This window comes from Petromyzon marinus, chromosome 12 (genome assembly GCF_048934315.1).
Source record: "Petromyzon marinus isolate PM22_M1 ecotype Great Lakes invasive population chromosome 12, UKy_Petmar_22M1.pri1.0, whole genome shotgun sequence".
Classification (NCBI taxonomy): domain Eukaryota; kingdom Metazoa; phylum Chordata; class Hyperoartia; order Petromyzontiformes; family Petromyzontidae; genus Petromyzon; species Petromyzon marinus.
Window position 1 is genome coordinate 2,824,370 of NC_133678.1, and position 26,301 is coordinate 2,850,670.

The 26,301-nt window shown below is 42.9% G+C and overlaps 1 protein-coding gene across 1 annotated transcript; it reads left to right on the forward strand.

Annotated features, from left to right (window-relative positions):
* Positions 1–25,602, forward strand: ERMP1 (endoplasmic reticulum metallopeptidase 1). Its single transcript, XM_032953005.2, has 15 exons — positions 1–379; positions 2,319–2,686; positions 3,968–4,095; positions 5,342–5,447; positions 6,360–6,506; positions 7,423–7,515; positions 11,086–11,277; positions 12,152–12,372; positions 14,375–14,567; positions 15,655–15,863; positions 16,851–17,003; positions 18,232–18,431; positions 18,974–19,089; positions 21,461–21,633; positions 23,247–25,602. The coding sequence occupies exons 1-15, from the start codon at positions 117–119 to the stop codon at positions 23,406–23,408; spliced, it is 2,724 nt and encodes a 907-aa protein (XP_032808896.2). The 5' UTR covers positions 1–116; the 3' UTR covers positions 23,409–25,602.
* Positions 25,603–26,301: the final 699 nt, after the last annotated feature.

A 26,301-nucleotide genomic window follows, 5' to 3' on the forward strand; every position in this document is an offset into this window, starting at 1 on the left:
ACCGGAGGCGGTGTGCGCGTGTGTGTGACGATGCAGAAGCGGCGAGGCTGTCGGGCCGTACCACTTTGCTAAATAGTGGGGAGAGCCGGGAGACGCGGCCACACAGCCGAAGGAACATGGAGGCGTCGGACGACGGTCTGAGGAAGCGCAGACCCGGGGCCGAGGGAGCGGCCGTGCGGGAGGGAGCCGAGGCGACCGGCTCGGCGAGACGGCACGACGGCGGGAGCCATGGCGCCGGCTCGTCGGAGCTGCTGCTGTGGCTGCTGTTCGCCTACACGGCGCTGCTGCTGCTTGCCGTGCATCGCTCCTTGCTGCATCTTCCCGCGCCCCTCGACGAGGCGAACGCGCAGCCCGGGCAGTTCGTGGCCGAGAGGGCGAGGTGAGGGGAACGGGGTGAGAGTACGGGGGGGGGTGAGGGGTTGGATGGGATGAATGATGGAGGGGGTGGAGGTGAAGGAGGTGGTGTTGGGATGTGTTGAGGAGTCTGGTGAGGGGGTCGGGTGAGTTGAGGGGGTAAAAAAAGGTGAGTGTTGAGGTGCGGTGAGTTGAGGGCTAGGGTGAGCGTGTGAGGGGGTTATAGGGTGAGAAAGGAAAGTGGGGGGTGGATGAGGTGAGGGGAGTGGAGTCGGGTGAGGTAATGAGGAGACGCCGGTTGGGGTGCGATGAGGGGGTGAGAGTTTTTGGTGGGGGTGAGGTTTAGTGTAAGAGGTTAGATTGGATGAGGTGAGCGGTGGGATGAGCTGAGATGAAGAGTGGTGAGGGGTCGGATGGGGCGAGGTGAGGAGTCGGGGTTAGGATTGAGTTGTTCGGGCTTTGGTTCGGGTGAGGATCGAGAAGTAACGGTGGCGATGGGGAGTCATGCGGTGGGCGTGATGGGCGTGCGAAGTGAGTGCGGGTATCGGGTGAGGGCGAGGCGTTTGGAGTGTGTTTGAAAGAGAGATGGGGGCGAGTAGAGACCGGGTACAGAGTCCCTCATCCTCGGCTGGTTTGGCGTTGTGCAATTGTAAAGGGGATCGAATGGGTCACCTTGCTGATGTTTGACCCCCCCCCCCCCCAGCAGTGGGGAAAGAACGGGGTCAGTAGAGCATGGCACCTGCATTGATTTGCAATACAGTTGTGCAGGCATGGGTTGATTGCCAGGGCAGCACCTGCGCAGCGTTTGAATAATCACGGCATTCGCGTTGAAGATTAACGGTAATTTTGTAAGCCAAAGGCTAAAATTAGTTGGAGAGTATGTCCGCTGACGAGGTGGGTGAGATTCATGAAATAACATCGTATGGAGGTGCAAGGTGCATTGTTATTTTGCAGGATCATGTGAGATTACAACGGACTGGGGAAACCTTTATCCTTCAGTGGTATTATTTATGGCTAATGTTGATAAAAATAAGAATGGCATGGATTTAATTAAGTTGTTCGGGCGTATGTCTAGTAACCAGGCCAAGTGGGGTCGTAATGACAGCGTGTGACTGGAGTTTCGTGGACACGGTATAATTGTAAAAGCATGGTCTGAATACAAGGGCAGTGTCTTTTTTTTAGATGGAAAATGGTCTGAATGAAGTTCTAAGAACATAGGCTGAACGAAAGTTGTGCAGTGGAATTTAGGCTTGGTCAGGGTGGGTGGTGGGCAGGCAGGGAGGGCAGCTATTCTAAGCCTCGTGCAGAGGGCAGAGGCTGCTTTGTGTGCAGGGTTTGCTAAATTCCGGGGGATTGGATAGCTTAACAAGACAGAGCAGAGCAGTGATTGGTGACAGACACCTTGCAAAGAACAACATTTTTAAAATACAGTGCATGCAGAAATACTTGCCGAGCATAGATGAATTGTTAAAAGGGCTAAGATAATTCAACAGTAACCTTTGTTGGTTGCGGTAAACTAGTAGTAATTGACTGGGACTGTGATACGAGTGTTTATAAGGATAACGCTCAAAGATCAAACTGTTTGCAGTGCGTACGTCACAAATATAATGTACCAGTGTTGCCATGTGTTTTGTAAGGTTTGTTTATATCATTAGCGTGTGGTTGTTGCATACCCATTGTCTGCTCTTCAACAAAGCAACAGCGTCAAAGACAAATTTTCTCAATTTCTTAAATATTTTCATTTGAAGAAGATTCTGGGCATATGTAGCATTATATTGCCATTTCCCATATTAACTGCTCTTTCATGCTGGCACATCCATATTGTTGAAACCACATCTGCCATCAAAAACACATTTGCATTTATCGCAATGACCAGACCTTCAAAACACAACGTGGCAATGATGGGCGTTTGATTGCCTTGCTGCAAATATCTCGCTGTCAAATTCCTGCCGCTCTGATAACAGGAAGCACCTGGAATACATGACTGGTTTGGGGCCGCGTCCCACGGGCAGTGAGGCTGCCGAGGTCAAAACCGTAGCGTACATCCTGGCCCAAGTGGAGGCCATATCGCAGTCGCTGGAGGCGTCGGCATCCTCGTCGCCGGCTGGCCGACGACCAGCTCACCGAATCCGCGTGGACTTGCAGCGCCCCTCCGGCTCGTTCAACCTTGACTTTCTGGGAGGGTTCACGAGCGTCTATGCCAATGTCAGTAACGTCGTGGTGAGGCTGTCCCCGCGCCACCTGGGCGATGGTGATGGAGGCCACGGAGGAGGTGCCCGGCGCCATGCCCTCCTCGCCAACTGCCACTTCGACTCGGTCCCCTTTGGCCCAGGTTTGTTTGTTACTTTTTTTTGTTCAGCAGAGTGCAAAATTTTTTTTTACCAAGGTGATGATGAGAATGGGTGCAATGCCCTGCATTAAGTAATTTCCCAACTCCACAGAAAATGTTACATATAAATGGTTATTACAGTGGCTGCATAGTTAACAGAGATGAAATAATATTACATTGATGTTAACAGCGATGTGGTGATTAACTCCTTCCACATTTCGGTGAATTGTCACAATTTGGGATATTTTCTATACAAAGCCTTTTTATCTTCTGGGTTTTTTCGGTAAAGTCCCGTAGAAGTGGAAACAACATATTTGAAATAGCCTATCTGTATGCCAGTTTCATGTTGTGTTATACAGCATAAAATACATGTTAATGGGTAAAATATTATGTTACAATCACTAACATGCATTTAGAATTTAATCATATGTTGTTTTTATTGACGTTTGGCTTAACAGGCAATGAACGCAATGTAAGACTAGAGTCGTAATTATTGTTTCATGTGTGGGTACACAATGTTATTTTCTTTTCACACCTTGATATCCTCTCGGTTCTATTCACGGGGGACTTTAGTTGTGTCATTGTTTGTTTCCTGGTCCCGGTGTTCCTTTTTAAGTCTCTTGGGAGGACATTGAGACTCAGAAAAATAAACCCATAGATCAGGGAACAAACAAAAAATTAGAGATCAATTTTACAATGAAGAAAGGTAAATGGGCTTGGGCTGGATATATCACCATATGGGATGATGGCCAATGAACAAGACTGGTCACGGAATGGCAGCCAAACGGAGAACGTCCAATAGGACTACTACCGTGTAGATGGAGCAATTAGATCATTCGTGTGTGGAAGTGTGATCAATGGTAGCAGCACTGGACTTTGAGGGATGGTGACAATGTGGCGAGGCCTTCATCCAGCAGTGGATAGAAAATGATTGATGATGAATTTACCTTAATCCAGCCCTGGCTCAGGAGGCACGAGGTTGTTTTTCTATTGTGTAAGCCGACCCATGCTACTGACATCACACACAATGAACAAGCCGAGATGCATGTAGGTAACACGGTTACCCTGTGTCCTTGGTGTACTAATGTCACACAAATTACTTTGCTTAGCACTGAGCCAAATTCAGATGTCAGCGTATCACAATTTGTTGCCAGTTCGGCACAGAAAAGATAGCCAGTTGAATGCCACACGAACTGTGAGGGCCCCTTGCTGGTTTGACCCTGATATTCCACTTGAAATAATAGTATTTGATTCAAATACTTCTCCACGGTGGGTGCTGTACAGGGGCGAGTGACGATGCGGTGAGCTGCGCGGTGATGCTGGAGGTGCTGCAGGTGCTGGCACAGCTGGAGACTCCACTCCTGCATGACATAATCTTCCTTTTCAATGGCGCCGAGGAGAACGTTCTTCAGGTCTGAGAAGGCTGCCCAATTACCTGTTTCAGATTTGCAGTTCTGTCTCGTTAGGGAACTAGCCTGGCAGGTGAATCCTTGGGCATTTTCTCTGAATATTGAATGTAAAAAAAATGGATGGCTGCCTCCTGCTAAACTCGATGGTGCAGTTACTGACATTTACAGGCCCACTTCGGTATGTAACAGATAAAGTATTATGTAACAACAGCTGTGTTATTTGCCTGCCATTCTATGTCAAAGGGTGTGCTGAGTAATGAATATTTGTTTTATGACTTGCTACGTGTCTGACAAGGAACTTTGCCCAACACTGTGTCCACGTGATAATTTCTTCAGGGATGCTGTCAAATTAATAACATTAGTCTATCAGCCTAATGTGGAGGGAGGAATTTAGGTTTGGTGCCAGTGAACCAAATGGTAACCTCAGCTGCACCCTTGATGTTACTTTTAAATTGATTATTATTGCAGTGTGCTTTTTAAAATATGTCCTGAGACATACACTTTTGTTAAAACCCTGTGTGAAGAAAAAGACTAAAACACGTTTTTGCTCTTCTTTTGAGAGGCAATCGATTTCCATGACTCCATATGCAAAAAAAACATCTATTTTCATGAATAGCACAGTTGAGTAACAAAACATTGAGTACCTCCTGTTGATGCTGCAGATGGAATACAGTTTGGATTTGTAACGCATTTAAATATAACCAAAGATGCCACGGTGTAATGGCTAGCAGTCCAGAAGTTACCAATTCAATCTCCTTGCTCGGCAGTTTAAATAATGAACATTTTTTTTAACGAATCCTCCCGCCTCCGTTCACCCAGCATTATATATGGGTGCACTACACTTAGTCAACCTGCGTGTCGTAGGATAGAGTGTGGGTACTTCCATTTCCTCCAAGATATCTGGCCAGTGAGGAAGAGTAGGCCAAAAAATATCTAGAAGGACTCTCCAGAGCTCCTTCTAATGGGAGACCCTTTCGTAAGCAGTAGCATACGCAAACAATTACAGGGTTGCACCTTTACCTTAAATATCATCGCATCTGAAGAAGATTCAAGAAAAAGAGGGGCATGTGTTTAATGACACGTTGAGCGAAAGAGGATAATAATTAATTTAGTGTATTGGATGAAACTAAATTGGTATTAAATGCAATATGTATTTAATTTTAAGTGTATATATAGTGTGTGTGTGTTGCCAGTTGTAAACGAATAATGCAAACCTTCATCACTAACACTTCACTGTCATGGTGTGCAGGCAAGTCACGGATTCATCACCAAGCACCCGTGGGCATCGCTTGTCCGTGCTTTTATAAACCTGGAAGCAGCAGGAGTGGGTGGCAAGGAGCTCGTCTTTCAGACCGGTACGATTAAACCCTCCCTCTGTAATCTTTCCTTCAGGAGTAAGATTCGATTCTACATCACTTTGAGCCGGTTGATAGCCAAGACAATATTTAAAATAATTTTCTGGACAGTATGTTGATATAAAATAAGGACGCGAGAGTGTATGGAAAATGACATTGGTGTTACAGTTCAGGTAATTTCATAGGCATGTAACCATACACCAATCCCCCCCATACTTGGATGAATTGTCATGTTGCGGGGTCAACATTTTGGTTCAAGAAGCAATTATTTTATATCTCCTGTGGACTGTATTGCTTTCTTTTATCTGTTCTGTCTCATTCATACTATGTATTTCACTCAATTACTTTACATGCAACATGGCATATATTATGTTGTTTGTAACAAGAATGGTAAATAATATCATTTCGCACATTCAGTTTTTCGTTATTTTATAATCAGTCAATCATTATGTGCCTATGTCCAGATTAACCTGAATTTGTCTTATCGTATCAGATCTCATAAGCTAAGGAGGCTTGAGCCTTGTTCATTTTTAGATTGACTTACCACTTACACATGTACCAGGCATTATAGGCATAGGGGTGTGGGGAATTCAGGAGATGGCAGAGCAGTGGATTTAGTCTGAAGATAATTAAATAGATTGAATATATATTTGGATGAAATGTCTCTGCGGAGATGTGATTGTTAACCACTTGTATGCATGGGTTTGCTGCAGGCACTGATATTCTCCCATTGTCAAACAGTCTTAAAAACAGTCTTCCAAACTTCCCAATGCACAACCCAACTGAAAAAGAGTCTTTAACTTGCTAAGGCTTTCCTGGGTGATGAAATTACATTATTATTAAAATACCAATACTTTACAACTCTGTTTTTTTTCATGCGGTCATTGATATATATATTTTTTTTATCTGCAGGTCCAGAGAACCCGTGGCTGGTGCAGGCGTACGTGCGTTCGGCACAACATCCCTTCGCCTCCATCATTGGGCAGGAGGTCTTCCAGAGCGGCATTATCCCATCTGACACAGACTTTCGAATCCTGCGCGATTTTGGAAACATTCCAGGTGCGAAGCTCAGTAGAACTGCACGCGTCTTTCTTTGAGGTGTGCTCATATCTGAATTTTATTCTTTCTCGGTTTTAAAAGCTACCGAACAAAATACTCATATTTCATAGTAGTTTTCTTAAGTTTCTTGAGGCTTAATATAAAGCAGGGGTGGGAACCTTTTTTCTGCCAAGGGCCATTTGGATATTTAGAACATCATTCGCGGGCCATACAAAATTATCAACTTCAAAATTAGCCTGTTACATTTGGTCAAACATTTCATTAACTCACCCCTAATGTGATGGCTGGAACTGCTTCTCTTTGGCGAGGCGTGTGGTGATGTTAGCTGGTATTGATGATGTTGGTACTCGCAACTGCTTTTCCAGGTTTGCTCCTAGATTTATTGAATTTCGAGTCCCGCCTGCGGTTTGCCTTGGCAGGGCCACACCAAATGATTTCGCGGGCCTTATATGGCCCGCGGGCCGGACGTTCCCCACCCCTGATATAAAGGTTGATTTAAATGTTTACATGCGTTTAAGGGCAAGTGCCATTTAAGATTGCTAGTTCAGGTACTTTGAATGTACTGAATTTGGTACGAGCAGTCCATACCGAGGCATAGTTGGCATATGGTCTCATTTAGATTGGCATTGAAAACAAGCCACGCTGGCTCACAAGATAATCTGAGTTTTGTAAGGCATGTTTCGTAAACATTCACAATACCATGTTTGTGTAGTGTTGGCTTACGCAGCTAAGCTCGTCTCTCTTACGATACGCAATTAAGGACTGTATTGTATACTATGTTCACAGCAGTGTTGAACGCAATGCATTTTAACTTGGAAACTCTGCTTTTAGCACTTTTACCATTAAAAAAGGGAACTACTGTATGCGATTGCACACTAAGGCCATATGTGTACGTTTGATGTGTGATCCTGTTTAGGAATTGACCTCGCGTTCATTAAAGATGGATACATTTATCACACGGAGTATGACTCGGCTGACCGGATCCCGTCTGGAAGTATCCAGAGAGCAGGTTTTACATTGCACCCTTGAATAAAAAAAAGCACACAAGATAACATGTAATGAGATTACTGATGTTAGCGTGCTGGATATGAGCCCTGGTGTATGAATGAAATGGGCCCCCCCCCCCGTTTGATTTCCCACTTCTTTATAAGCTGGCCCATGAGCCTCAGTGCAGTTGCAGTGCCGGCACACTCGATAGCTACGCTACTGAATGAGATACTCCCTGTATTTCGGTGCTTGATTAACTACTTGAGCATTCTGTATGTGTCAGAATAATTTAGGTAATTGTCACCATTAATAATGAATGTGTTCAGAGACATACAAAAAATCACAGTAATGACGACACTCGTGCACTCTAACAAAAATATCAAGAGGAGAAAAAACTGGATTTGAAGTTATTCACAAATTAACATGTAATTTGCACCCTTAATCACGCTGCTGTAATCCATTATCTTCATTGAAGATCATTGACATTAACAGAGCACAGCGCCCTTTCTTGTGGATCATTTACTATACTGTATTCATGGCAGTCGGGTGTCTTGCTTGTGGAAAAAACAGACCTCACTTCAATGCGACGTGACAGGCTAAGCTCCATGAAAAATTTTGTCCTGTTCAACATTCATGCTACTGTGTTCTGCATAATAAACATGCCCAGGCTAAGATGGAATAATTACAAAAACGTAGTGCTTTGCTCTAGGAAAGGGGGGTAGATAGAAGCCATTCCAAAGGATAGTGAAATGAGTGGTTTGCATATTAGTACGGACCACAATCCTGTCACTGTTGTCAGTTGCGGTGAGATTCACTGCATAATACAGCAATGTTTGATTTAACAAGTTGCTTGCCTTGGAACAAGGCGATGTTGCCCCGGGGAAGAATGGGCAGTGTGTCTTCAGAACTCTGCCAATGTTCGACAGTTGTGAAGTGTTCCCTGGCTGTTATTTGCGATTGCCGACATAATATTGTCATTCATGAAAGTCTCTCGAATATAATAAATCCTTCATAGCGGGGCTAACGGGGGAGGCCACTTTGTTTATGGTGGGGATGTTTGGCATAGTTTAACACGTAGACTTTCGCGACCAATATCATCCATAATAGAGTTTTTTTGGGTTAAATCGCGTAAATATATAAATGTGTCGTTAAAACCTGCCACCACCCGACACATCCAACTAGTAAGGGTTGTCACGTAAACAGAACATTAATTGGGCATGTTCTGTTTACGTGACAACCCTTGTTGGATGTCGGGTGGTGGCAGGTTTTAACGACACACATTTATGCGATCTAACCCAAAAAAAACTATTATGGATATTTTGCGTACTGCAAATAAATAATGTCTAATTGTTAACGTTAACTTACTTTTATACGTAATTAACAATGCACATACTTAATTAACGTGTCATAAGTTACGAAGACGTAATTGGATATTTACAATTTAAGTCTTACTATATAATAATACTTAACAAAAATCGCTAGGTATGCTGTACAGTTTAATCTATGTCACTTGCCATCAGCATGAAGTCTAGGCTGATATTTTTGTAAATCCAAGAAACGGAGCAATTCTCACGGGCTTCAAGAATGTATTTGTGTTTTTTAAATAAAATAAGTCTAGAAACAAGAATGAGGGTAGAGAGAGTCCTGAGCAAAGCACATCGATGATGAGTGTGGTGTTTCAGAGGAAATGTCCAATTCCATACAACCAATAAGTACATATGGTCTAAAGCTTTATAATTGCTTATGTCCACATGGACATTAATTGTAGTTACTGTATTACCAAGGTCAGGGATAGCATTTTACACCTGCTAGGCTTAATAAGTGCCGATAGAATTTCGTACACAAGATTATTATAGCTTTTCACCATCTCCTGTAGCACGCAGACTAATTAGCATATGAACACTGTTCCCATCGGAGGTTTTTTTAGAAGTGTGTTAATTTATTTTCCATAACCTTTCTGGCAGGAAGCTAAACCATCTGGAAAAAAACCCTCGCACATACAAGGGGATAACACTCAAATGTCCACACAGCCAAGTTTTGGAACCTGCTTACTATACTGCCATCTCTTGACAACTCCTCTGCCCAGTGGATTTGGGAGTTTCGCAAATCTATTTGATCCACCAAACCTTTCCTCCAGAGTGCTGGATTACAGGCGTGCCTCACCATGCATGGTTGCAGCAGCCCTAAAAAGGGATTACATTAATCTACTCTGAAGCAATGTAACAATTTCTAGAGCATCGGCACTTGCTGAGGACTAGTCGAGTAACTGTTGTGTGTTTTCTGCAAAGAGATTTGTGTAAAAAAAAAGAGGTTTATTTCTATATATGGTATCTGCACTGCGAAATGCGATACACTGTATATGCTTTTTAAACGAATAATAAAAACACATTGCAGCATGTGTGTTTAGTAAACAAGTGGTTTTAGCCCTATGGAGTATGGCCAATAGGCTATACGAGTATATTTATCATTCCTGAAAATAGACTTTCTAAAGGGCAGTTAGCAACGCATGTTTGGAATTGAAATGATTACAAAGAAACATTTATAGAACAGAGATGTAAATTGTTTAGCCTTATCTGATTTAGATAATGTCCTGTTGGCTTGTTATCCAAAGTGTTGACTTAAACGGGCACTTCTATTTGTTGAGGTGTTGTTAATTCTCGTCCACGTTTTAGTCGTTTAAAATTAGGCGGACTTCCTGCACATTTTATTTTGCATCTTGGTGCACGCTGCTCTCATTTTTCAACGCACATTATTCTTAGCGTGACATTAACTAAAACTGAAATTGCATCAACCGATATATAATTTCAGAAATTATTACATTAACTAAAGTCATGCTCAGAAATTCCATGAACCGAAACGAACCTGGAAAAATCGAAGCTTTGCTTTTGGCCAAACATAAGTATTGTTTGGTATACGAAACGAAACGTCATCATTGCCTCCAACCAACCGCTCGAAATGTTCCCAATGTCTTTGTATTTTGGAATCGAAGCAGGGTTGTGCCAAGTAAGTAATTAGATGGGTGACTACGAGGCCTCGCTAGTTGGTGTAGGCCCTGGGACTTCAAGTTTACCAGAAGATGTCTTGATCGCCTCCCACCAGCCAAACACTCATTAATGGCATTAACCAAACATATCAAAGCAAAACTCCCCTGGAGCGAGGGCTTCATGGGTAAATATCATTCGTCTATAATATGCAGCATACTTTAAGTTCCAACACGTTCCATTTCCATAGTGAGCTTGTGACAATACTGTCTTGAGTCATCTACATTAGAATTATTCTGAGAAAAGTATAATTCTGGCACTGTACCTTAATGTCTAACGTGTAAATTAATAGTTATTTTGTGCTGTCTTTATTAACATCAACGTCCACTGTGTAGCTCTGAAATGTGCTCAAGTTATACCTCGTGTTGTTTGGCATTGTCAGACATTCCGCTCTCAGTTCCTTGAAGAAGCTCTCGGCACATGGAGTGAAACGTCAGTGATATATAATGCTGAACAATTAAGCTATACAACCCAAACAGATCTGAGAGCTAAACAGCACAACTGTGTATCCCTAGTTTGTGATTAAATGGAGGCCATGTCTCATATCACAGGTGACAACATCTTGGGTCTGGTACGCTACCTGGCATCCTCATCTCTGCTGGCCGACTCCAGCGAGTACCGCCATGGGAAGATGGTATTCTTCGACGTGATCGGCCTGCAGGCCGTGGCGTACCCGGCTCGAGTGGGCATCCTCATAAATTATCTTCTGGCATCGCTGGCTGTCCTCTACCTGGCCAGTGCAGGTGCGTGTGCCCGCAGCAGCGTGCCCGCGGCAGCGTGCCCGCGGCAGCGTGCCCGCAGCGTGTTCTCAGACAACATCCATCGTGCCTCCTTTGTGATGTTTTAAACACATGTAATTGACACAGTGTAAACACTCCTAAATATCATCGTGCTGTTTGCGTATTGTCCACAGCAAAGGCGACGTTTTGTACAGTTCTCTGGAAATGACTGAAACATTCAGCTGCATGTTAGCACTTATTATTTAATTGTTTTTATCTTGTAATTTGTACTGTTCAGATTTGCTTAATATGTTTTGAATATAGCATTACTTACAACAGTTGCATCTTTATTTAATTATACCATTTGATAAAGAATGGTTTTCTTATAGTGAGAATAACCATATTACACGATAAGATACATTTGTTAGGGGGGGAGAAGACCCTTGCCGCTTCGGGGTGGATTTCCACACAGATCTCTCATTGACATGCTAATTTCTCTGCTCCAGCAGACCCACCTCTCTCTGCCCCTCCTCTCTCTCTATTTAAGGCCACGACACCGAGGTATTAGGCCTCTGTGTGTCTATGTTGTGTGTCTCCCTCTGTGTTGTCTCTCCCTCTGCATCTGTGTCTGTCTGTGTGTCTCCGTGTCTGTGTTTTGTCTCTCTCTCAAATGTAGTTCTACCTGATGAAGACTGCTTGTGTTGCAATCGAAACGTCGTATTTTATTATTGAATTTATTTTCTTTCTACGTGACTTTACCGAAAGAACCAAAGAGTGATTATCATGTTCACAAAAACCCTCAAAATAGGCCATAAGTCTTTGTCCTCATTGAACTGTACTGTCTGCAACCCCTTCACTCTGTAATCCTCCCACCGATTTTTTTCCACTGACTGAACAGGCCTGGCGTACCTGCGGGAGGTCTTGCGGGCAGTGGGTGTGCTGCTGGTGGCCTGGCTGGGTGCCGTGGTCACCGTTGCTGGAGCCGCGCTGCTCATCACTCTGGTCGGCCGCTCAATGTCGTGGTACACGGAGAGAACGGTTCTCGTCGGCCTCTACGCCGCGCCCGCCCTCGCCGTCATTCTGCTCGTGCTCGTCCTGGCCAAGCGGCGGTATTGCGGCGTAAGTTGTCGTCTCGGGGTCTCGCGTCAGATTTAGATTATCAGCTTTTATTTTCTTCAGCGGGAAGGGCTAATGCTCTTGGGTAGAGCAGGTGGATGCACTGCACCACACGAGGGCACGGGAGGTGCGGGGAAGGCAGGGGGGATTAAAACTGAATTGAGAAAATCTGAGTTGAATATTATTTCAAAAATGAAAATGGGGAAGGCCCATAAAAGCAGTTATGTGACTCGTGGGACAAACAATAGAATTGAACCCACCCCTACCCCACTCGCCCTTGCTTGAAATCTCCGTGGAGCCAAGTGGCTAACAATAAACACTTCTAAATCTTATAATCTTATTGTTAAATTACTAACATGTACTTTTGACCATTAAAATATGACCAATGCATTATAGATGATATAACGTACAGCCCTTTGGCAATCTACTGTTGAATGAAGGCCTCACACCGTGTTGGTCATGGAGGTTCTGTGACCATACTTTACCACGCTGGGCATTGAGGGTTGGTGAAGCGAGCAGGGTAGCCAAGACCGGTTGAGATGTCACTCGCCACGAATGGCAGCTGTGGCCAGGGATCGAACTCGGGTAGCCTTGTCCATCGTGCGGTGCGTTAACCACCATGCCACCATTTCTCTCTACCATATTGCAATCGCCCGGTATAAGTGTGGGTTGGAAAATATAAATAAAATTAAGTAATATGATGTTAGAGACTGCACGGTATCTCAAGGGCTACCCTCCGAGCATGGGGGCCTCCATACAGTAAATGCCATTTAACTCCCCCCCCCCCCTCCATAATAATAAAGTAGTGGCACCGCCCATTGCTCACAGGGCTGAGCCTTGGAGTGACACACGTTTAGAGATAATATTTTATTTACAACCCAATTTCTATCAAGATCCAGTGCTGGCAGATAAGATAACCTCTTATTGTGAAATTCACAGCACAGGTCACTTTGTACAGATTCCAAAAATACTTTTACAGTTATATATGTTTTTAGAGCAGTGCCCTAGGTTACAGGAAAATATTTAAATAAATCTAACAGACATAAACGCGATACAATTAATCTACACAGTTATTTTGAAATTAAGACAGCTCCATATAGTTGATGCTTAAGTGGTTAATGATCATAAGTCTTCATATACAGTTCCAGACATGTAATTTGGCGCAATACCATGCAAGATATGGATAATAATGATGACATTACGTTGAATGTGAGCTGACACGGTTAGTGAGCAGCCATATCACTTGCGTACATTTTCATCGCCATGGTCACAACCCCCTGCGTTGATGTGCTTTGTCCAGAAATAGACACCACCATGTGAGATAAAAACTGGCTTCAGAATTTAATGACACAAATAATGAAGTTCTGATGGTCACAATAATGATTTATCTTTTTAGTATTACAGTATTGGTATATTATCAGATTGAGATGTACAAACAGTTTTACAAAACCTGTTTCAAGATTTTTATTTTGTTTTGGTAAAATTATTGTTTATGTCATCATAGTGTTAAGTGTCAGTGATGTCCTGAGCTCCTTGATGCGAATCCAGACAGTCACCTCTGAGTAAACCAGTTTCTCAAGTGAAGTGAGTTGATGTCTCAGCCTGGTCACCAATGACTGCACAAAAACAAAAATGTAACACTAAATTTAGTTTTGCACTTTTTTAGGCTAAATTCGAGCTCTGAGACTAAAATATCTGGGAATTACTTTGTAAGCTAAACTGATAGTGGTAGGGTCGGTGGTAAAGTGCTGCCCCCTACTGTGTTGAACAGAGGTCACTTGAAGGGATCTCATTGCTCTGTGATATCCACTTACGTGAGTTGTCCTCTAACACCGAGAATTGCGCCGCTCTGTCAGAGATTCTAATTTATATATCATCCCATGACATGACTTGAAATTTGATGTTACGCCAACACTAAATAAAATTGGAGGACAGGATTTATGTTCACATTTAAAATTAACAAAACGTCCCTGCGGCGTGTAATGTTGTGTGCATGTGACTGCAGTTGGCGGGACAGACGGGACAGCGGGCAGCTGAATGCAGCTTTGACGCGGCACTGATGCTCTGGACCGCGCTGCTATTGTGGCTCAACACGAAGGGCATCTGCTCCGCCTTCCTGCCCGCGCTGTGGGTTGGGTTCTCCCTGGCCGCTCGCCCTGTGCTCTTTGGTCTTCAGAAGAAATCGCTGCACAGAGCAGGTCTGGCTGCACCGTGCGATGCACGCGTTTCACATTATGGGTCAGTTGGCAATCGTTTTGCTGTGAGTTTTTTTTACGTACAGTAAAACCTTGGATTGCGAGCATAATTCGTTCCGGAAACGTGTTTGTAATCCAAAGCACTCGTATATCAGTTGTGATCACGTGGCGCTCGGCAGACCAAGCATATATGTACTACTCGTATTGCAAGACCTCGCTCGTTTATAAAATTAATATTTATTTAAAATTTTTGCTCGTCTTGCAAAACACTCGCAGACCAAGTTACTCGCAATTAAAGGTTTTACTGTATATACTTTTGCCGCATACATGGCCAAAAACCCAAACCGTTTAGCGACCAGAAACAAATAGCATAATGAAATGTATAATAATAGATCAGAGTTCAAATGTTTCTTGTATTGTGCAAGGTTATAAGAGCTTGGGAAAAAATATGACGGGAGTGTTGTGATGATACTGAAATATATTATAAGGTAAGAGCCATAATAATTGTATTATCAGTTTTACTAAACATTATATCAGATTCGTCATTGTTCTTAGTTTTTTAATATTTTATTTCCTGATATAATATTTATGACATGAGAAAAACACAACTAATGTTTTAAATAAATAGCTATTATCCATTAAATTGGTGCTTTGGTAAATGTTTTCCAGAGTAATTGACGGTGTGGTTATATGGTATAATATTTTTTTTAGCTCCTCTGATTCATTATTACTTTTGTAACTGACAATATGTGCTTTATAAGCATTGCATGTTATCAAGTTGCAATGATTATAATACTTGTGACATGCTTACGCTCGTTAACTGCAATCAAATATCTTTTTAAGTAATCTTTATTTTCTTGAAGTCCTGCAGAGCACAATTCCATAGTTACGGTAATCGGTATGTTAATTATTATCAACACTTCGTACTTATATCCTGTCTCCCATGCTCTACATCTCAAGGTGCTCTACAGCAGGCAGGGGGGGGACCCCCTGTGGGAAGCTGTCCCTAATGAGGCAGAGGCAAATTGAACCGCAGCTGTTGGCACCGAAAGTGTGCGTGATTTTAATTCTGCCTGCCGTTTTTTTTCAGAAGCGGCTGCGAGTGTTGGCGTGAGCCCGGGTCGCTTCTCTGTCTTCCTGGCGATACTGCTGCCCCCGTACCTCATTACGCTGTACTCGCTGTGGAACCTCTACGAAATGTTCCTGCCCATCATGGGCCGCAGTGGCACGCAAATCGTTCCCGACGTCGTCATGGCCATCGTTACCATCGCCTCCGTCATCGTGCTTTCTTCCTACCCCGTGAGTGCCGATAAAAATGTGAGGTGTCGTGCAGCTTTACCGCTTATCTGTGGGAATCGCTAAATGTGGATTTACCAGTTTTTACGTATATGCCAGGCATGTCATGTGGGTTATGTAATAATGCCATTCGTATTATCACATCAAAGATTGATGGGGAATGATAAATCATTAAAGGTGTCGACATTTAAGTATTAACTTTGGTTGCAAACTTTGAATAATCTGTTCACAAGGTGCATGACTTTAGTGGTGGTCAGTCAAAAAAAATTGGACTTTAAATTATACACTAAATGAAAATAAAAGTTAACAATTGATTCATTTTTTAAAAAATGCTTCAAGCCTGTACAATAAACAAATCAAGTGGACTGTAATCTGCTCCCTTTGTTGAAAGCTTTGAACACATTCCCAACACGGATGCAGCTGAAATTCTCTTTCTCCACTGTGTTTTTATTCCATGGTATTTTGGCAGCCAAAAGGAATTGATCATGCTTAAACTCAAAACAATGTTTCTGCTGGTTTGCTTAATTTTCATTGGGATATTGAATACTGTGGGTTTAGTGTGTGTGCAAATGTTCCATGATATACATTGAAGAAAATATTTGTTTTTACATAAAATTATGTTCATTTAGTCTGTAAATGTTATAAACAAATTGTATTATTTTTAAAAGGGAGTGAGATTGATAGGTACAGCTTGCTTTGTAAAGCAATGTTCAAGGATTGTCACAGTTTACATGCACTGCTGCCTAGTTCAAGTGAACTTGTAAATTTACACTTGGCGGTAAGAACATTTGATTTGTTTTCCTTTTTTAAACCACCTGTAGGGACTGATTGCGGGTCCTATTCGGCAACAATTTGGCAAGATTGTGAAATTCCTCTTGGCGCACTGGCCTTTCCTGACTGAAATTTGACCGCAACCATGGCTGGTGAGGCTTCGACAAAACATCGCGCGAGCAGTAATGAGACATAAACTCACGCTTGTGGCCCCGACAGGTCTGCCTCGTCTACCTGATGCCAAGCGCCAAGAGGACGCTGCTTTCCCTGACAGCGGTCTTTCTCTTGACCTTTGGCCTTGTTTGCGCCGGTTTTTTCTTCCCGTACGGAAACGACTCCATCCGTCCGACTCCCAAGCGGCTTTACATGCAAGTACGTTCCATATTTCCTGGGCACGGGCCCGCCTTTGGAGCAACTGACAAGCACAACTTTTCAGAGTCTTTGCATATTATTAACATGATTTAAATTGAGCGATGCCAGGCATAAATGTTTTTCCACGTATCTATGATTCGTTCTACCTTATTGACATAAAGGCATGATAAAAGTGACACTGAGCTTCCATAAATGATTGGAGTCCTTGGCAAACAAGACTGCAAAGATAGGCTCAAAATAAATGTGCATTACAAGTCATGCATGATAAGTGCACTGAACAAAAAAAATTAGTGTGGGGGGAATAGATCAGGCCTAAATATGACTATTAGCATGATACAGAAAAATCCATGTATAGATGCCATACTAAAATGATTGAGAACAATCCGAGAGAAAACCGTTTCACCCCAAAGCCTCTACATATTTCCCATTTTTCTCAAAACACTTTGATTAAATATTGAAATGTTAAACAATGCCGGTCTAACCTGCTCACAACATTCAACAATGCGTGAGCTGAGTTCATTGATATCTCAATTTTGTTGTGTCCACATTGCCTTGAATAGTGCTCGTCAAGAAACAATCCGGTTACGTCAGGCGAATGCAGGGGCCATGCAATTGTTTCATCACGGCCGATCAAGCTCCCTAAATGTCTCTTGTTACCAATTTCCGTACTTCATGACACCAGGGTCAATAAGAAATCAATGGGGCACTGTGGAGTTGAGGGTTGGTTACCCACACATGGTTCGAAATTCCCTTATTGTTTGCATCGAAGTGCCATACCCAGACTTGTAAGGAGAAGGTGGTACGGCAAAGTGAAGATTCATATTTGTCCGTTCTGTTTTGGGACAAAGTGTTGCCTCTTTGCACGCATGGGTTTTCTCTGGGTGCTCCTGTTTCCTCCCACATAAATTGTCATTAATTGGTTAGTCACATCTTGAGGTGTACATGACTGTAGAGCTTGGGCATTTGTTAGTGCCGGATCACCACTTGGCTGCCTTCCAGCTTTTCTGTTTCCTAAGCAATTGTGAGGTGCAGTTTTCATGAACGATATTATACTAATGGGAACATATTACTGTGGATCGTTTTGAATATACATTTATCCATCTTGCCTTCGGCGAGATGGACGCCCCCCGCTAGTCATAACATGTCCTACGCGCATCCAAATAGAGCGACGGGCAAAAATAACGGAGTGGCGTGCGCGTGAGCTTTCCGTCCCGTTTCTATCCACCAGCACATCTCGCGGCGGCTGCACGACGCGTCGGGTGCCGTGGTGCACAGGGACTCCGGCGTGTGGGTGAACGGTTTTGACTACAGCGGCGTGTCGCACCTCGCGGGCAGCATCCCCGCTCTCAACGACTCGATGCGCGCGCCCTGCCTCCCCGCGCCTTTCTGCGGCTACCCCTGGTTCCTCCCCGTCAACTCGCTCGTTCGGTGAGGGGGCAGAGGCTGCCGCTTGCCGTGCTGGTGCTCGTGTTCTTGGGTTTTGTCGTGGCGGAGTGGTGGCTCGTGGTGAGCTCTTAGCAGGCAGATTTTATACGTGGAGCAGATGTTATTTTGTTACTCGAATGGCTAGGGAAATGTAATTTAACGGCAAAAACAATGAACATTTTATAAATACAGTCATTCCCAGTTTGACGCGGTAGATGCGTTCCTAAAAAGTACCGCGTTCAGCAAAAATGCGTTGAGCAGGAAACCACTGTACTGAATCACATTTGCACTGTAAAATCAGCCTGCAGCCATCCCGTGGTGGGACAAAGAACTGAGATGAGGGTACGCTGCGTACTGTATCATTCCGTGTACTGTATTGTATTGCTCGACCGCGGAGCAGCTAAAGAAGACAGTACTTCGTCGTCGACCGCTCAGAAACCGCGTTATAACGGGCGCGTTCCACATTCTGCGAGAAGTGTTCCATATAATAATTGTGAATTGTATCACTTTGAAGGCGAAATAACAGTTTTGCTCTTCTCGTGCAGGAAGAGCTGGTATTTGCCTGCACCAGATGTCTCCCCGTCTCCCCCATTGTCAATGCTTTTGGTTGATAAAGAGCAGCTTCTTTCGAACACATGGAGGCTGACCTTTGAGGTGTCTGGTAAGTAACTGACATTGACTCCGGGCAAATTATAATAAGAAATACAAATTTATACAGTGAGGGAAAAAAGTATTTGATCTCCTGCTGATTTTGTACGTTTGCCCACTGACAAAGAAATGATCAGTCTATAATTTTAATGGTAGGTTTATTTGAACAGTGAGAGACAGAATAACAACAAAACAATCCAGAAAAACGCATGCCAAAAATTTTATAAATTGATTTGCATTTTAATGAGGGAAATAAGTATTTGACCCCTCTGCAAAACATGACTTAGTACTTGGTGGCAAAACCATTGTTGGCAATCGCAGAGGTCAGATGTTTCTTGTAGTTGACCACCAGGTTTGCACACATCTCAGGAGGGATTTTGTCCTAATCCTCTTTGCAGATCTTCTCCAATTCATTAAAGTTTCGAGGCTGACATTTGGAAACTCGAACATTCAGCTCCCTCCACAGATTTTATATGGGATTACGGTCTGGAGACTGGCTAGGCCACTTCAGGACCTTAATGTGCTTCTTCTTGAGCCACTCCTTTGTTGCCTTGGCCGTGTGTTTTGGGTCATTGTCATGCTGGAATACCCATCCACGACCCATTTTCAATGCCCTGGCTGAGGGAAGGAGGTTCTCACCCAAGATTTGACGGTACATGGCCCCGTCCATCATCCCTTTGATGCGGTGAAGTTGTCCTGTCCCCTTAGCAGAAAAACACCCCCAAAGCATAATGTTTTCACCTCCATGTTTGACGGTGGGGATGGTGTTCTTGGGGTCATAGGCAGCATTCTTCCTCCTCCAAACACGACAAGTTGAGTTGATGCCAAAGAGCTCCATTTTGGTCTCATCTGACCACAACACTTTCACCCAGTTGTCCTCTGAATCATTCAGATGTTCATTGGCAAACTTCAGACGGGCATGTATATGTGCTTTCTTGAGCAAGGGGACCTTGCGGGCGCTGCAGGATTTCAGTACTTCACGGCGTAGTGTGTTACTAATTGTTTTCTTGGTGACTATGGTCCCAGCTGCCTTGAGATGATTGACAAGATCCTCCCGTGTAGTTCTGGGCCGATTCCTCACCGTTCTCATGATCATTGCATCTCCACGAGGTGAGATCTTGTATGGAGCCCCAGGCCGAGGGAGATTGCCAGTTCTTTTGTGTTTCTTCCATTTGCGAATAATCGCACCAACTGTTGTCACCTTCTCACCAAGCTGCTTGGCAATGGTCTTGTAGCCCATTCCAGCCTTGTGTAGGTCTACAATCTTGTCCCTGACATCCTTGGAGAGCTCTTTGGTCTTGGCCATGGTGGAGAGTTTGGAATCTGATTGATTGATTGCTTCTGTGGACAGGTGTCTTTTATACAGGTAACAAGCTGAGATTAAGAGCACTCCCTTTAAGAGTGTGCTCCTAATCTCAGCTCGTTACCTGTATAAAAGATATAGCTGGGAGCCAGAAATCTTTCTCATTGAGAGGGGATCAAATACTTATTTCCCTCATTAAAATGCAAATCAATTTATAACATTTTTGACATGCGTTTTTCTGGATTTTGTTGTTGTCATTCTGTCTCTCACTGTTCAAATAAACCTACCATTAAAATTATAGACTGATCATTTATTTGTCAGTGGGCAAACGTAAAAAATTAGCAGGGGATCAAATACTTGTTTCCCTCACTGTATACTTGTATGGAGATAATCTCGTGTCAGTTATTGAAGCAAGTTTAAATTGCAACAACTTTATTTGTATTATATGTGTAGAATATATCCTACGGATATTATCCCATGACAAGATTTAAGTACTTCAATTTCATTACCAGAAATGATAACCAAAGTTAAACATAATAATAAGCATATAAATATAATTTGTACTGTTCCATTTATATTCTGAAGTTGATAGGGAACTTATATGAAACATTATCTTACATATGATATGGCTGAAGGTATATCTGTAATCACCCAAAATACAAACATTGCCTTATGACAAAGGTTTAGTTTGAAGTTTATTTTGTTTAACCAGGTGAGACCTCGAGAGACCAGGTGGAATCTCGTTTCCTCGAGTATAGCCTCGGTCACCGAAATAACAAAATAAAGTACGGTAATGAGCATTTTATATTCTCTTGAAATCGACTTTTTGTGTATTGTGGTTCCACGTTCAGTAGATAGGCCAATATCATAATTCACCACCCACCTCTTATGATTTCATTGATTTGGGTCATTGTGGTGAATGTAGCACCTCTAGTGGCTGCAGGGTTTAAATGCCCCAACTACATACAAACTTGCAAAAACCAAACGATTGATTCCCTGCACACAAGATTCGATGCACGCATCATGAGCATTTGAATTATTCCACTCCCTCTTGTCTGTTTATTTACCCGCGATACCTCAGGACCGCACCACATATCCTTGTACGTGCGTGAGCCCGAGGGAGCGACCCTGGTGGGCTGGTCGCTGGGGGAGGGGGCACCTCCGCCACCACAGGACAACTACTCGCAGGCGCGATTTGTATTCTACTCGTACGGCACGTACACGGCGCCGTGGCGGTTCTGGCTGGACATGCAGGTGAGATGATGACCGTGGTTTAAGCACCTTGATCTGCCAATTGCAGAACGATGCATACAAATGTGTTTTTTCGTCTTCGATAAATCAATTTTCGACTTAATTTTTTTCTTCAAATGTAATAATAATGATAACAATGAAATGTATACATACAGCGTGTATGTAGAGTGCAATCAGATGGCAAAAAGAGTTTAAAACAACAACTGCTGAGGTCAGTTTTATCAAAGGCAGTGCCCTAACACAGCATGCCATTATAAATGTATCCCAATTGAGCTTTGCCAGTTGTGTCTGAGACGATGATTCCAGATCATTCGAAGAGCAGTGCAACACTTTGTGTTATAGAATGGCCCATGGGAGAAAATGTATCAGAACTATGTCTGAGATCCCTTAAAGTGACCTCGAATCCACACAGTAGGGGAAGCACTTTATCCACCTTCCCTGACACCAAGAGTAATGTGTGTTTGCATGACAGTAAAAGCAATATTGTTAATTCTCAGAGCCAGAATTTAGCCAAATTAAGTGTTGAACCAAATTTAATGTGATGGATTTTTTGTGCAGTCATTGGTGACTGGGCTGGCACCATCATCTCACTACACTTGAATCCAGTTTAATCACAGGCATGTGCCTGGATTGACAAAGGGCTATGAATATATATTTATATAGGTATGTATTTAAAGTTAAACGTAGATTATTAAGATTATGTGCTTCAGCTTTTCTTTCTAAGCCTCCCAGAAACCTCAGAGTAAGATCTCTCACTCGGCAGAAGGCACTTTCTGTGTGGTATCATTTATTTGTGGAGGGCAGTGGGACAAATTAAACAAAAAGTCTTCGATACTGTCAGTGAGGTTTAGAATTTTGTAACATGACTTGGTATACATCTGATTATCCTGTCAATTCACTCACAAAATGTGATGTTTTTACATGTTCAAATTAACCCAATCTTCATAATCTAAGTTTGCATTTAAATAAATAAAATATAACTGCAGTATAATCTTGACATACCTTTTATAAAATAAATCGATTATTCACAGTCCTTTCTCAAACCATGCCATGTCAGTAATGGAGGTTGTTTGACCACACTTCACCATGCTGGTCAGTATGTTGGTGAAAGGTTTCCAGGAAGGTTTCAGATTTCACTCGCCACTTATGTGAACCAATGCTGGGAAGCAAACTTGGGCGGCCGGGTTAGTAGAGCGCTGCGCTAACCACTCGCCACCAACACTACACATCATGCATCTGATTCGCACAAGAGTAAACGTTGTATAAATATGAATTGAGAACATTGCTGTGACTGTTGGAGAGATTAACTGTTTTTAAACCATATTCTTAGCTCTTTCGGTAAAGTCACGTTAAAGGGAAACAATAAAATAATAAAATATATATAAAACAATAAAAATTCTCACGACGTTTCGACCATAACGCAAATGGTCATCGTCAGGCGTGAAAAGCAACGGCAAGACACTCGGGCTGGGTGTGAAGAACAGCAAATGTTTCGTGTTGCATGTTGCTGACAGAGCTGTACTTTGAACCGACCCGGTCAGATTTGACTTTTAGGCGCACGGAAGAAAAATGCTCTTGAGCCATTTATCGCTTGCACCGTTTTTCTTCACATTCAGGTCACAGACCCCGAGAAGCCAATGGTGGAGGTTGCTGTAGCAACACATTACCTGTTCGGTCCCAGCCGAAGGACCCCGCAGTTGTCCAGTCTGCTCAAGCAGCTGCCTGATTGGACTTTTTCTTCAGACTGGGTCAGCACCTATGACTTGTGGGCATTTTGAAAAGAAAAATTGATTTATTGTGGTGGGAAAAAAAACGACTTAAAAAAATAAAGAAATTAGCACAGTTTGTATGTCATTCAGAGCAATGGCCGCACTGGATGAAATAACTTTCTGCAAAAAAAATACCATTTAATTTTAGAGTGCAGTGTTTGTTACACACTCATTCCCCATTATTAATTTATTGTTCACATTTGGTAGCGGAACCGTTTTGAGCTGGAAGATGGTCTCTTTCCCTGGTTCAAAAGTAAAAAAAAGGTTTGTATTAAGGATACTGCTGCGTAGTAAATTGCGGTTCTGCTGTACAGCTCTCCGATGTATGTTCTTTGGGTCTTTCGGTAAAGTCACGTAGATAGGTTCAAAGAAAATAAAAAAAACTACGACGTTTTGATCGCAACACAAGTGGTCGTCTTCTTTTCCTGAAGACGACCGCTTGTGTTGCGATAGAAACGTCGTCGTTTTTTTATTTTCTTTAAACCTATCTACGTGACTTTACCAAAAGACCCAAAGAATATTAATTCACGAAAGCTTTAAGTCTCCGATGTATGTTTGGGTTGTAGCATTTCCTGAAGAAGCTTCTGTCACGTGGTGCAAGATGTCAGAAATCCTGCTGAACAACACATGGCACAAACCAAAAATACATCCGAGAGTTGCGTTAATGATCTTACGTGGTGGACGTTGCCATGACAAGCAAGGGTTAAAATGCAAATGCACTTCTTTTGTCAGATCCACCTCCCCTGCCTTTTTGGAATGTGTGGGTCTAAATGGGACACATCCCTTGACCACCACGTGTTTCGCATTTAAATTCTGACTTCCAAAGTTGTGCATGGGAGTTGGTGTGGTGGGGTGGGATCTTATTAGAGAACTTCTATACTTGGTAGTCCCATGTCACGCCTCGAAGAGTCGGTGGTGCACTGACAGAGATTAACACTTTCAGTATTGTATATTGTGTGGTTGAGCCATCTCAGCCCAGGAAACCAAACCAGTGTGTCGCACGTCTTTGACCCCCCCCCCCCTTGCCCGAGATAAGGCGTCTTGCCTAAACTGGTCCTAAACTGAATTTGCATTTATTGAAGTGCCATTCTGTTTTTACATTTGTAATTTAAGCAATTTGCTTTAAAAAAAAAAGTCAACTGGTAACTTATGGCGTCTTGGAATGCACCTTTGATTATATCGTAATTTATTAACCTAGAGATCCTGTCTCATGATCTAACCAATCACTATTTTTATCTACACAGTCCTTATCGGAAGTGGCCTTAGTAACGTTGAATCCGTTAAATGCAATCGATACCTCCCGATTTATGATGTGTCCCTGGAATTGTGGATGGGCTTCCAAGGCTGATGCTTCATTTTAAGATGGCTAAACCACGGATAAAACTCTTAGGTCTCCTTGTGTGTTCACCCCACTCCACTAACCACAATTGATTCGAACATTCCAAGACATCAAATTGTTTAACACCCTCGTACAAAACAAATATTAAAAGTAACGGTATTTTTGTAAATTTGTGTTTTGAGCTTAAACATGCAGGCAGTAGTAGGTAGCTTGAAAGTAGAGGCAAAGTTTGTCAAGAATTGGGTTTAAAATAATGAACCTAAGCAGAGCAGAGCTACTTGCAAGGAGTGATGTAACTTCAAGTTTTGGCCATTTTCCCAGAAATTGGTTTTGATACGATACATTTCCTACTTCATGCCTGTGATCAAATTAATACAAACTTATACCAATACGGGAATATGCACACATGTATTAACTTAATGGTTACATGTAACATACTTTGAGGATCCCTGAAATATCAAGTCATCCGTGTTTTATTATTTACCGGTTAATGGACCGTAAAGATACATGTGTAAACAGTACATAACCTCTGCATGTACTGAGCGCTTGTTAACAAATGTAAACGCGTGGTTAATATCGTGAATTTGGTGCTTTTTAGTTAGGTCTTGTGTTCAAGTTTGGAATAAAACAGCAGGTTTAACCAACTACCTTTCCGGATTTGTTCATTAGACCTGATATTTCAAGAATATTTATTTGAATTTAAATCTAACACAATAACATTATTCCTTTTAACATTTGTTACAGTAACGGATTTATACCTGCCAGGCAGTGCATCTTATTGACCGATTTTTTTTGCACTAAGTTTTAGCAAATACAGCAATCTGTATAAAGGTGGTGTTTGATAATAAAATATCAAGCCTCAAACTTGTGTTGTATTGCCATATATTCTTATTCCATGTCAGTCATATAAACAAAGTACAATGCAAAATCGATATGAATACTGTATTGATTTTAAAAAAACGTTTTCAACGTAGCAGTATTTTTTCTTTCCTAAAAATATACTTTACAATTCATGGTAAGAAACATTTCTGTAAGTACATTGGCTGCATACAGTGGCTTAGAATAGTTAACTCAACATTCGTCAACACTGCCTGAAAATGAATTGTATAATCGGCTACGCGTTGGCCAATTGCTCCTACATAGCACAGCAGATCGTGTACGTACTATGAAGGGCCATTGCCTGAAACGTCGTTTATTATATTTCCTTTATAAGGCAGTGTTTTTGACAAATGTGTTTTTTCATTGAGCTTGTGTACCACTGCCAATGTAAAACAGTACAGCATGACCAAATAAATTGTTAGCATGATTATGCAATTCCGCCCTCTCCCTGTCTACGTAACCCAACGTATGGACACCCCGCGTCCGGGGTGGAGGGGGGGGGGTGAGCGGGGTGGAGGGGGGGGTGAGCGGGGTGGAGGGGGGGGTGAGCGGGGTGGAGGGGGGGGTGAGCGGGGTGGAGGGGGGGGTGAGCGGGGTGGAGGGGGGGTGAGCGGGGTGGAGGGGGGGGTGAGCGGGGTGGAGGGGGGGGTGAGTGGGGTGGAGGGGGGTGAGCGGGGTGGAGGG

Coding starts and splice junctions, on each gene's coding strand:
- ERMP1 (XM_032953005.2), top strand. CDS start 117: ATGGAGGCGTCGGACGACGGTCTGAGGAAGCGCAGACCCGGGGCCGAG. Junction 380..2,318: donor TTCGTGGCCGAGAGGGCGAG/GTGAGGGGAACG, acceptor CTCTGATAACAG/GAAGCACCTGGAATACATGA. Junction 6,507..7,422: donor CGATTTTGGAAACATTCCAG/GTGCGAAGCTCA, acceptor GATCCTGTTTAG/GAATTGACCTCGCGTTCATT.